At 42.1% G+C, this 13268-nt stretch overlaps 1 protein-coding gene across 1 annotated transcript in view; it reads left to right on the forward strand.

Annotated features, from left to right (window-relative positions):
* The window catches only part of LOC146178236 (uncharacterized), a 45200-nt gene extending 32282 nt beyond the window's left edge, over positions 1-12918 (forward strand). The window contains exon 8 of the mRNA XM_084579656.1: positions 11214-12918. Within this exon, the coding sequence (XP_084435782.1) occupies positions 11214-11836 (623 nt within the window). The 3' untranslated portion in view covers positions 11837-12918. The remainder of the gene's footprint in view (positions 1-11213) is intronic.
* Positions 12919-13268: the final 350 nt, after the last annotated feature.

Here is a 13268-nt window from a genome sequence, read left to right on the forward strand (position 1 = left end):
AATACTTTTTTTTATGCACCTTCTTTTTACTATACATATTTAAAAATATTTAAATGTGCTTACCTCAATCTGCAGTGGGTTTTACTTTTTTTTTAACATATATGTTTTGCTCTACCTTTCTCTAAGCTTTCTTAGGTTTTATTTATTTATTTTACAGATGCTGCCAGCCTTGTTATCAGGCCTTTGGCAGGAGTGGGCAGTTCAGGTCAACAAAAGCAAGAACAGCAAACAAGATACTAGACACTGAAGAATAAATCATAACAAAAACACGGGAGAATATTTACATGATGAGGTCATTTGACGAGGAGAGGCACATGTAACTATGGCTTGGGCGCAAGTGTGCAGAGGAATTAAGAAATTGTTGGGGAATCAACAGTGTCGGCGGGTAGCGCATTCCATTCACAAATAGTACGCGGAAAAAAGGAATTGTTAAATGCATTAGTCCTGCACGAATAATCTAACTTTTTTGGTATGATATGAGCGTGTGGAGCGGTGATTAGCTGGTAGAATATATAAACTTTTATCTATTCCCAACTGATTATTATAGAGTAAATAGAAAATTTTCATCCTATCCCGGTAACGTCTGAATGCAAGACTTTCGAGTTCTGCAGCTTCTAGAAGGAGTGATGGGGATGTGCGCCAGCTGTAAGAGTTAAAAATGAACCTAGCTGATTTTCTTTGCACTTTCTCAAGTTTGGTGGTATTAGTTTGTGTATGTGGACCCCAGACAATCGCGGCATACTCTAGAATGGGTCGGATAAATGTTTTATAGGCCAGAATTTAATTTCAGGTGAAGTGTTTCCTAACATATGCCTTAAATAGCCAAGTTTCTTCATTGCCTTATTGCAGATGTGTGTTATATGTTCATTCCACCTAAGGCCTGATGTTATTACTCCTTCAACACTACTGCTAACTATTTGAATTTTATTTGTGGACAAAATTTTGACATCCTTGTATCTCTACTATAAATTTTAGTTGAGTCTTATTTCTGTGATGTGCAAGACGTTTCGAAACTCCAATCAGCACATTCTGTTTGCCTGCAACTGCTAAATAATTTATAATCAGATTTTTTCTCTCTCCCATTTTGCATCAGCATCTAAGCAATGCCTACAATGTAAAAGTTCTGTATCCCCCATCTCTCGGCTATTGAAACTGTAACAGGAAAGGAATGTTATGAATTAAGCAGTGATCACTGAAGAAAAATCACATGGTGACACATCATAACGAAAAAAAAAAAAAGAATGCAACCAATATTTGGCACTTGTGCTCCTTTAATTCTTCTTTATTCCTTGGCATGCTTAATAGCGTTGCAACGTCAATTGGCAGTTGTACTGCTTCTCTTGACATAGAATGACTTTCTGTGTCGCTCAAAAAATTTTAGAGAAGCATTTGGGGAAAGCCTGGAGAACTCAGGGTATTTGGAATGTCATCCTGGTAGACACCTTGCAGCTTGTTTTGTCAACTTAGTTGTTCTAGAGAATTGTAAATTTAAGCTTGGAAGTAATGTTTCACATACATATTGTAGTGTGCAAAGGTAGATGCTCAGTTGGTGACCTGACTTAATATATATTAAGCGTTGTTGCAGCACACAGCAAATTCGCAGATTACTTTTTATGCCACATTCGCTTGCAGACTAGCAAGAAACTTTTCATTTGACGTTCTGAGCAGTGCAACTTGCAAAATTTATTATAATGAACAAGGGAACATCTCTCTGCGCAGGATGTTCAGTTAGTGGTAGTTTGATACTTTAATCTAACATGGTGAGACAGCTCTGTTGCTGAATTGATTCTGCCACCACTCAAAGGTGACTTCAAAGGCATTCAATTTGTGATGCAGTGTTCATGTTTCGCTGGAAACGTTTTCTCTTTTAAATATGCTTGGCAGTCTCATCCCAGGTAATGCTCACTGCCTAGACAAAGCTTGGTTGCTGGCAGATGCCTGTGTACAAGGCTGTGTGGTTCACATATTGGTACCAATGTGGTATGGTGGGCAAATGTCTCCTGGGTAATGAATACAGCTGGGGATTCTCGGTGATATTTTAACATGATGAGACATCTTCGCGTTCACACAGGCAGTCTTTCATTAATTTTAGTTGCACAGAGGAACTTGATAGGTCCGATAACAGCTGCATCACATGGCCTTCATGCTGAACTCAAACCTTTTGAGACATTAACCAGAATATGCGAATGATGAACTATTTTTTTGTCACTCTTTCTTGACAGTGTATGGGCATACAATGCCATGAGGAGGATAAGCACTCTAAGAGCACTCACTGCTGGACTTGAGTGGCTAGTTTTCTGACTAGAAATAATTGGCTGATACGCTTTTGTATTCAGCTAACTTTTGATGAAATGAATATTTTGTCAAAGCCTCAAGCTCATTTAGGTGAGAACTTCCCGGTCTTCACTCACTACTGAAAAAAAGTACCAACATGAAGACGAGATAGTAAGGTGCTTGTCCTGTCTTTGCATTGCTGCTGCTTTTTATAACACGTGAACTAGGCCAGCAAAAGGCTCTACCTAAGTTCTCCATTATGCATTAGTCTGTTGTGCCATAGGCAGCCTGGACTGGGCATTACTTTTCTTTATTTTAATAGCCCACCTAAACCTAATGTCCTTATACGTTACTTGCAGTATGCCAGTACTGGTAAGGCCCCCTTCTATCCACCTCAATCCACACTCTTTCTGTCCCAGCATTTTGTCAGAAAAACACGAATGACAGAGGAAAAGGGAGCATCTCCGTTCTACTTAGAAGTGCATTATGCATGCATGCATTTTATGACTTTCACAATAAGTTACCAACTAAGGCCAGAGGACTTCCTCTTTTCTTTTAATACTGCAAAAGTTAAAGCAGCCTCTTCTGGGGTTGTTCTAAGCTAGTGCCATAGAACTATTTAACAGGGCAGGAAGAAAGCATTGTTCTAGGCTAATGATGATATGACCACGTTTTGTTTGCTTGCTTTAGATTAGTACATAGCTAACATGAGTGCTGTATATTTGCTTCCTGGAGTTAAGAAATTGAAGCGAGTGTGATTGTTGTTTCCCTATAATCTGTGTCAGTGTTTAGTGCGCTCTTGTTAGCTGTGTATTCCTACCAACTCTGCCAGATATCTGGATTGCTTTAAAAGGAGTCTTGATTTCTACAAAAAAAATGAAAATTATGCAACAAACAATAGTACCTTATGCATTAGCCTTGGGTAATTTTAATTTCATGTTCACTTTGTTGTAGTGTATATAAATGTCATTTTCAGGCTTGCCATCTTGCTCGGAACATTGCCTACCTTTCTGACACTACTTCGGTGCACGCCAGGACTGCAATCGCTTTTTGTATTCTCTTTCGTGTAACTCTTGACCCTTTGCCTGTCGCAGTGGGTCCAGTGGTTAGGGCACTCAACTATTGTGCCCAAGGATACAGGATCAAATCCCAGCCTCTGTGGCCGCTTTGCGATGGAGGCAAAAAGCAATGCATCTGTGTGCTGTGCGATGTCAGTACACGTTTAAGAACCCCAGGCAGTCGAAATTTCTGGAGTCCTCCACTATGGGGTCTCGCATAGTCTGAGTCACTTTGGGACGTTAAACACCATAAACCAAATAAACCAACCAACCTTGTCCTTTTGTTGATACTTCAATGCATATACAATAGTGCCATCACAAGACTGTTCATGTCTGTATGGAAGCATAATGTTTAGAACCGCATCACTTGCGTCATTGGCTGTTATCAGGTTTAGCCATAGAGTGTACATTAGTGCTATCAGTGTCAGTTCATAAAATTATAGGAATTAAAAGCCAGTTGATCTGCTTGCCTAGACTTTAACTTCAAATGGCTCAGATATTCAGTAATTTATTCAGCATTACTTGGTTTAACTATATGAGCCCTATAGATGTATGATAGGTCTGATAGGAAAGGGGCCTCACGGTACTGTCTTGTAGGATAGCTTTTCTTGCTTTATTTGGGTGTGTGTTAGCTTTGCTTCTGTATCTTCTGCTTTATGGCTTTGTGCATGGTTGCTAAAGATGTTTGTTCTTGCTCGTATTCAGTAATGTTATTGGTAGAAAATGTTTCGTACATTCTGACTTTTCCTCATGCCACCTATGTTAATGATTTGTTGCCTAGATTAACATTCCGACACTGCTGTGGGTATGCTGTGGCTATGCTGGTTTGGAAGGTCTGTGGGGCCCCTCTTTGCTTTTGTTCCAAAAAGCCTTGTTAAATCGTGGAACAAGCACCCACTGCGTCAGCACATTTCCTTGCATTGTTTGATTTGTGTGTACATGGACTGTATAAGGCTTAATGTTAGGGTTAATTGCAAGAAAGCACCGCCGGTTTGTGCACATGAAGAATTGTGGCATGTTTTTTGAAGCGAAAAGCTTCACTACGAGGGTTGGAGCCGAGCTTCGCGTATGCTGGCCAGCTGTACAGCCCCCTCACCAAACTCTGCCGGCGTTGCTTAGAAACGCATAAGAGGTGTGCAACTTCTCATGAAAAAGAAAGTTAGTCTCCATCCGGGAATTGAACCTCCATTCCTTGGATCCCCAGCCGAGCGCTTTACCGCTGTGCCACACCCCAGGTCGTGAAACTCTCTTCATAATTCCGCTTGTCTACCGTGAGGATGATAGCGGGATTCTGCGAGTGACAGATACTGTGATTGCCACGCAATTTGAAAGTACCAAAGACTAAAATAGTTAAGTCACTCAATTAGGGTGACATCAAGGATGTGATGTCACCCATCTGCTGTCAGCTATGAGGGCCAAGCGGGAACGAGTGAGCTCCAACACCACCAAGCGGCGCTTCTTGCCTTTCACGAGTGACAGATGCTGCGCCTTTCTTTTCCTGTAAACGAATTATAGAGCGCCAGTGAACTTAGACGAGCTCGACATGGAAGCCAAGGAGAGTTTAGCTGCTGGCGAATGGCGCAGAAGACTGGAGAAATTAACTTTTGATCCCAAAGTAGTCATTGCTTTTCGCTGGGTATATACCAAGCTAAGCCACCTTTCTTTTTTTCTTTGAGTCATGAAAATACTAGCCTAAATTTTTGCATTGTTTGTGTATTTGCAATAGCACCAAATAATTTCACATAAGCAAAGCACAGCCTTTTATAAACAGTTATCCACTATGAAAATCCTAGGCCTAGGAGCTTTACTGGTCTTAATATATTGTTACTTGACTGTCGATTGCCGCAATGTACTGAGTATAATAGCATTAAGCTTTCGACAGCAGTCTGGAGCAAAATTAAGCAGGACACATGACTTGGAATTGAATTGTTGCCATTTGTTGGCAATGGGTAGAGACCTCACTTTGGGATGTGAAAGTTGTACTGGCTGGCTCTCATATAGTAGTGCAATTATGTGGTAGCTGGCATACCCCATATATTTGTTTTCTGTGTGTATGTGCCAAGAGAAGGGATAACCAGTTTGTGTCGGGGATGCAGCCACAGTTAAAGTGGTCTCTATAGCATTCTTGCTTATAGCAGCTGCTGCTTCGAAGCATGTTTGTTTGCTCATGCTGAAGACTGCAAGCATGCAGCTCTGTGTTTAGAGGTGCGGTAAGGTTTATCTAGGACTATAGTTTGATACAACTTGAGAAAAAAAAGTGTAGGGTGCCCCTCGAAGGAGAACTTCCAGCCATTGGCATTGACTCTCATGACGGGTTTATCTGATTACGGCATAGTGAACCTCCTCTCATCTGCCTCACCCTGCGTTGTACCGCTAACCGCTCGAAGAGGGTTATTCAAGAGTCTGTCGACGTCATTGGCTGCAAGACTGTCTTCTGAGGTGCAAAATTCTTTTCTTGAGTTGCATCTGACTATACATGACAAGTACAAATAATGTACCTGCACTATAGTTTCAGCGTGAAGAAAGCAGTCATGTTTGAATTTTGCATTCATTTTGTCGAGCATAATACAGTCCATCCTATATATAATGTACCCAAAGGGGATTGTGAAATGGATTCATGAAGATTATCTGAAAGTAAGTGTATTGTGCACTAAAGCTAGGGGTGCATCTTGTCGGTGGTGCCAGTTGGAACCAGCCACTGCCCAACATGAGGTGTCTAATCGTGTTGGCAGTACACTCTGAGTGCAATCTTCTTTCACTAAGTTTTTGCAGCACTTTTTTATGGCAAGGTGAACGGTAAGCAAGCCTGGTGAGCTGTCAGTAGCCTTCATTCAGCTAGGTTAACTTCACCGCATGGTCAGCGTTATAGAGACTGCTGGCTTTCTCATGGAAAAATTACTGTACCAGTGCAAAGGCTATGTTGTTAATCACAAGAAGTGTTTCTCATGTCGCACAGCTTTATGGCATCTATGCATGGCTAGCGGGGCCAGCAGGTGCCCCAGGCTGCACCTTGCCGCTGTCTGCACACAAAAAGTGATCACAGGAGTGTCATTACTAAAAGCACCACTTGTGTACGACTTGATAAATATATTGAATGTTTAATTTATGGAAGTTTGATAAATGTGATAAGTAGTGCATGCAATTTTCAAAGGTTTTCTTCTGTTCAGTATGAGCAGTGATTCAATACAGTAGAATCCTGCTATAGTAAGCTGGGATGTAGTAAAACCTTGGATGTAGTAAAGTGAAACTAAAGTCCCAGTTCATCTTCCATAGACGACATTTCCCCCTTTATAGTAAAGATCTTTTCGATGAAAATAGGCTATAGTAAAGTGCATGTTGCTGCTGTGTCGTAGTTGCCACAAAATGACATTGCTGCATGCGTGCTACTTAGCATCACGATTCTCGAGGCAAATTTTTATTTTGCTAAAAAAAAAAATGTTTTTTTTTTATGGCTTTACCACAGGCTTACCAGCTCTGAGGAAAAGCCAACTTTACTTAGGTCTTGAAGCTGTTAGGGAAAGCATGCGGCGCATAGGGAAAAGAAAAGAAGTAAAACAGGCTATGAACATGGAAAGAAGGCAGCATGGTCCTTTGAAGAAAGTAAGAGGTTAAAAGTGTGGAAAGGAAATAGGGAAAGAATGAAACTACTAAACATTTGCAACACCGTGCAACGAAAAGTATGAGGCAGCGGTGACAAGAAGTGGAGGCGCAACATGTGTGGTTTTGCCATGCTTGACGGTCGCACACATTTCTAATCTATTGTCTCTTAAATGAGAAGCAGCATAAGTTTTCAAATGAAATCAAGCTCGGCTGTATTCACAGCCACATTGCATTCATGCTAAAGAGGTACTTCCACAAGATGTAAACAAAAATCTTATTAAAGAAGAAAAGAAAATTGCAAAGACATAGGATTAAAGGTATTTTGGAGCATTTCTTTCATAAGGCAATAAGAAATATTCAGTTAGTAGCCATTTGATTACCAGACAGCATCTTCAGGGCCATGCCATCACCAACTGATATAGTAAAGATTTTTGCCTTTCCGCGACCTTACTATGAAGGGATTCTACTGTATATGTTAGTTGGATATATGTGGGATAGATTAGCAATGCTTTTCTTTAGCTCATGTTTTTGACCTATTCTGCCTTGAGGAAAGATTGGTTCATTGTACTCTTTGTGCTGTCCTTCTTTGTACAGGACGCATACTAGCATTGCTGCCTGTGGCGTTAGCATTTTTTCCTCTACTGATGCTGCTTTGCTATGCTTCTTTTTGCAGGCTATTCTTGATAAACCAGGGAGTGCAAGGAGACAGCGAAAGAAACCTTCAATACTACTTCTGCCAGCCTTTACTCATTTAATAATTGCATATTCACAGCCTGGGAAATAGCCTGTGCACCGTTGTTGGTACTTGTTGTCTATGCGCGCAGTGGTGTAGAAAGTTAAATGCTTAGTTAATTTCCAAGCATTAGTGTCATTCTGTCTCAAAAAATAGAGACACCGGTGGTTGCTATAATGGGTAATGCAAAATTTGAGCGCAGCTCTTTTGCATCGCAGAAAACCTTTAGCCTTCATCGTCAGTGGCGTGAGTGAGTCCACATACAGTCCACACTGCTTCTGGTTGGGCAGCGTCACCTAGCAGCCAATCGAAGAATACTGATGAAAATGAGTTCTAGCGCTATTCCCACATCTTCCAGTTCAGTAGTCATAGCTAGCAGCAAATATAAGAAATTTTGTAATTGTGAATGAGAGCGCAATTAAATGCGCCACTTCTTTGTGGTTGTGTGGTAGCACAATGTATTAGTGCTGCGCTGCATTTTTAAAAGCAAAAGGCATTGTTTAAATCCACTTCAGTTTTTCGGGGTATTTTGTGCGTGTATATGCTACCATACAGGATATTTTTCTTAACATGAGATAAAACTTTGGTGGGAGGATGCCTAAACTTTCCTTTTAAGGGCAGGATGTAATAGCATTAAGGGGTCTGTCGGGTTTCCTTTGCTGGCGTTCATCAAACACAGAGTAGTCAATGCTTCTTGTGATCATGGAAGGTTGCTCGAGGCCAAGCAGTGTTGTGCCTCAGATTGGGCTTTTCCACTTGCTATTGGGGGGCAAATCATGTGACTGTCTGTGTCCTGGCTGCTTTAAAAATAGAAATCGCATTCCATGCCTCAAATTTTGCGATTGGCAAGAAATTCAAGACCAGTGTCTCCACATATCTAGCAAAAAGAGATAGAGAAAATCTTAACATCCGCTGGTGTCAACTGCAAGACCGGACCAGGCACGGCATCACTACACCAGATACCTGACAGTCCGTGTTGCTCTAGCATATCCGTGGCCCGTGTGGTGGTGGTTTGCTAGTATGGGTCCTTCACGGGCAGTGAGGCCTCCTGTTCCTCTCAGGTGGAGAGCTCAGAGCACGGCGAGGTGTGATCAGCTGGGCATTCCATGAGGATATATGTTAGGGTGGCAGTGGGATAGTAGCACAAGAAACAGGATGGAGTGGAGGCAGCTGGATGCTTGTTGGATGCATGTGGGATAATATGTAGGCGGTGGGGAGAGTTCAGTTCTGTGAATGCTGCCACTGGGATTTGGTGGTGGATAGTAAGAGATCAGAAAGGCGGAGGGTAGCGCTGCCACTTGGCTTGACAGGCCTGCGTCAGCTCACTGAATGTATGTATGTGCTTTCTCAAGTTGCCCTGGCCCGAATCCACCCTCGCTCAGTTTGAGTCCTGAGGCATGGACATTGGGGGCCTCGTTACCAAGATTTCCAAAGAGCCCAGACACCTAGGTCAGCTCCACTTGGTGGAATGGTTCAGGAAAAATTAACTGCAACATGTGGCAGGTGGTCTTGTGGTGCCTGCCTCTAACAAAATTTAGTATTGCATTTTTTCAATCGGCAAGATTGTACCAAGCTTCACTGTGCGAAATTTCAGTAGTTATTGAAGCCTTTGCCGATTCTGAAGTGAGGTGGGTGCAGGAAGGCAGAAATTAGTGGGCAAGCCGTGTAGCCCACAACTGCCATATCGGCAGCCGTGCCCGCGCTAGCTGCGACCATCCATATGGAGTGCTTCTCAGACCCATGCATTTGGAGTGGGTGGGCAGGTTTGCGTGCAGCGTGGTAAACGCTTTGCGTTACTTGGGAGAGGTTTGACTAAGAGGTAGTACTGTATGCATTCGGAACATAGAAGCTGGGGGTGGTTGGTGGTTATCCAGATGTGGAGTCTATTAATTGTCTTTATGTAGCGATTTTACTGAGCCTTAGGTATTCAGATTGTCTGTGAGCTTGTGTGTAGTGTTCCTAGTTGTAGGAGTCTTGAAGCTTGCTTAGGAGAAGGAAGATTTAGAGTGGTTTCATATGTTTTCCTGAGAGGTTCCAAGGTGCCTGTTTTGCTGCAGTATAGTTTCAAATATGGAATGGTATACAGGACATGGTTAAGTAAAAAGGCGCGGATAAGGCAGCGTATAGGTTTTTTAAGGCCATAGTGTTGGTGGAGATGTGCTGAGTGACATTGCCAGTGCAGTTGTTTTGTAGTCTTTTCATAGTGAAACTGTTGTCTGGTATCTTGCAAGTGGAACCAAAGTATGTGTGTGTGTGTATATATATATATATATATATATATATATATATAATATATATATATATATATATATATATATATATATATATATGTCTTTACCTTTGGTATGAGTTCATGCAGTGTTGATGGACGTTGTAGGGAGGGCGCGGGGTTTTGGGCATATGATTAGGATTTCTGATTTGGTTGGGAAGCAAGTGAGAGACTTACAACAACTGTTGTGTGTGGGTGACGGCCTGTTAGCCTTCTATTTGTCTATCGTTGCCCGTAGTGGTATTCCACAGGAGCAGGTTCTAAGCAAAAACTTCAATAGCTGCCATATCATACTCTAAATGAGGCAGTACAAAAACACCGCAGTGTACCACTTCTATAGCTGCCTGCTAAAAGTGTGGGGACCTTGCATCAGTGATTTTCATGTGCTCTTTTGTATCGTTTTTTTTTTTTTTTTTTGCTATTAGTGAAAAGTGAGTGACATTAGTCTTGTGCATGGAACTGCTGAATATCTCGACATTTTTTTGTGTTGTGCATGTGACCTTTGCTGTGAATTCTTTTGTTGGATAAGTTTGGGAGTGTTGCTTTACTTGTGTGTCACAGCTCTTTGAAAACTGCTGTGTACCTGAAGTTGTGATGTAGTCATTCCAACTTTGAGGTTAAGTACTATAAACCACCTTCAAGAAGTGTTTCGTTTTGTGCTGAATCTTTAAAGAGAGTACCGTTCCCAGTATCCTTTTAGAGTTGTGCCACTAAGCCTAACTGGCTGCCTCTCGATCCTTAAGCCTGCATGGGTAGTTTTGCACTACCTATTTTTAAGCCAGTGTGTGGTGTCCGGTATCCAGATGGAGGTAGTGCATGTTGCCATTCTGTGGTGTCCAATGTCCGGACAGAGGGAATGAACAGGTGCAGATGGCAGCTCAGGGTAGACTATTTCCAACAGACAGTGTGAGCGTGTGGGTTTGAGAGAAGAGAGAAAAGTGCTGATGATGATAGCACAGGCCTTAGGGAAAATGGAACTGAAACTATTGCACGACACAATATGGGGGTCATGCAAATACACAAATGACTTTTATTTCAGGTACAGTAATTACAAAATCGTTTATAATCATTCTTTTTGTAAGCATAACTCTACTGCATGCAGTACCCAATAAGGAATTTTTGCTGCAGACCAGTTATCTCAATTTATCCTATTGTATTTCACTTCAGACAGACTGAAACATCTGTTAGAATTTCTTACATGTTATATTTTGTACCTAGCACAAACAGGACTGCACTTGTTTTTCATGTTTTGTAGAAATCACTTTGCCTTTCTGTGCAGGCTTGGTGGCCATAGACTGCAAGGATGGCGTATCGCCTCGACAAGAAAGCTACTGCATGGCAATTGCTGCCAGCTTACAGCTGTGTGAACTCACAAAAAAGAACCCTCACAGATGCACCTACTGTAGCAGGAGCTTTGCAAGGAAAAGCAACCTGGTTGAACACCTGCGAACCCATACAGGCGAACGCCCATACTCTTGCGATCAGTGTGGGAGCAGCTTTGCAAAGAGGAGCACCTTAGTGGAACATCTTCGCACTCACACAGGGGAGCGTCCGTACCGTTGTGACTTCTGTGGTAAAGCCTTTTCTCAAAATAATGTGCTGGTGGACCATCTCCGAACCCACACAGGTGAACGTCCTCACCGTTGCGACTACTGTGGCAGCACCTTTGCAAAAAAGACCACCTTGCTGTTGCACATTCGTTCCCACACGGGTGACAAGCCATGTCGGTGCAAGCAGTGCCCCATGGCCTTTGTGCATAATGCAGATCTCTTGAGACATATGCAATCCCATACTGGTGAAAAGCCTTTCCAATGTGACTTGTGCCCGAAGACATTTGCAGACAAGCGCAGTTTGAAAATACACAAGGCGAAGAAGCATGAAAGGGACAGCAGCCTTCAGTGAACCTCGGCAACATGTTCTTCTAATGCTGTCCTATACAATTGGCTAGCAGCGTGATATCTCTGAAACCTATAACACGGGTTGCCAGGGAACCTGTCTGTTGTGTGTCACATTTGCAAGCTTTTGTTTGTGGTAACGATTCTTTTTTTGAAAAAACATTTCATACTCCTATATTACACTCGCACAGAGCCAATGTGTTTCGTCTGAGCCAGACAAGTCTGCTGAGCTTTCAAACTTTGCCTGATTGGAACATTTATGAAGTTCATAGATGACTTCAGCATTTCTCTGAAATGGTTTCAACAAAAAAAGTGGGCACTTGTTGGTGGCTTTCAACAAAATGTTAATTTGGGCTGGCTGGTCAGTCATGAAAGGTGGAAAAAAACAAAGTGCAGGAATGGGACAGTGGAAAGCCCGCACAATCAGCAATCGTTTCTGTCAGCTCTTCTGTCCCATTCCTGTGCTTTTTTTCCCACCTTATTTGTGGAGTCATTTAGCAGCCTGCTTCCATCAAGAGCTGACGGGGTGAGGGGGAAATAGAAGGGGGTGACATCATTCTGTGTTCCTGCATTTGATTGCAGTAGACATTCAGATATGAATTTGAAAAATTCTGTCAGTGCTGCTTTTTTTATTTGCATAGCAACAGGAAAAAAACCTGCTAATTTGAAGTTCTTTGTGTGTTTTTGTTCTAGAAGCCTTATTTGGAGCTGTGAATAAGGAAAGAAAAGTACTCCCTGAACATGTGGATTGCTTAAGTTTGGAGGCTGCAGGATCAGTCCCTATTGAAATAAAATTACAATAAATTATTCTTGCTAAAGTATGTGCATTATGATTTCTCACAAAATGGCTCAGCATTATATATAAATGGTGTACTATAGTATAGAATATATGGTGTCTACATTATTTTTATGTTATAGTATAAAAGCCTCATTGGCACAAAAAGCTGGTGTTAAGGGTGTCGCACACTCCTGCCAACCAAACAGCAGGTGGCAGGAGCCACGTGTCACCTTCCAAGGTTAGTAAACAGAAAACTTTGAAAGAGCGCAAACACACACGACCACTAAGGACAAGACGAGACACAAGCGCCGACTGTCAACCTGAGTTGACAGTCGGCGCTTGTGTCTCGTCTCTTGTCCTTAGTGGTCGTGTGTGTTTGTGCTCTTTCAAAGTTTTCCAAAAATGAACCAACTCGCCCAAAAAGAAGTGTTAATTTAGTAAACAGAACAGAACAGACTGAAACGGTAAAGTCCACCTAGTCTTGCTTTGTGCCATCTCTGATGTTCATACTAAGTGTACTGAGTCGATCACGCTTGTCTGGAGTATTCGAGTGACGTGCCTGAAAGCAAATAAAATGATAGTGTAACACAGCTGCTTTGCTTGGGGTGATGTGCCTGGGCTGTTTGCATAGCCTTGTGGCTGCACTAGAGAGCTAGTGTCA

This window comes from Amblyomma maculatum, chromosome 9 (genome assembly GCF_055883805.1).
Source record: "Amblyomma maculatum isolate TAMU_Amacu chromosome 9, ASM5588380v1, whole genome shotgun sequence".
NCBI classification, from domain to species: Eukaryota; Metazoa; Arthropoda; class Arachnida; order Ixodida; family Ixodidae; genus Amblyomma; species Amblyomma maculatum.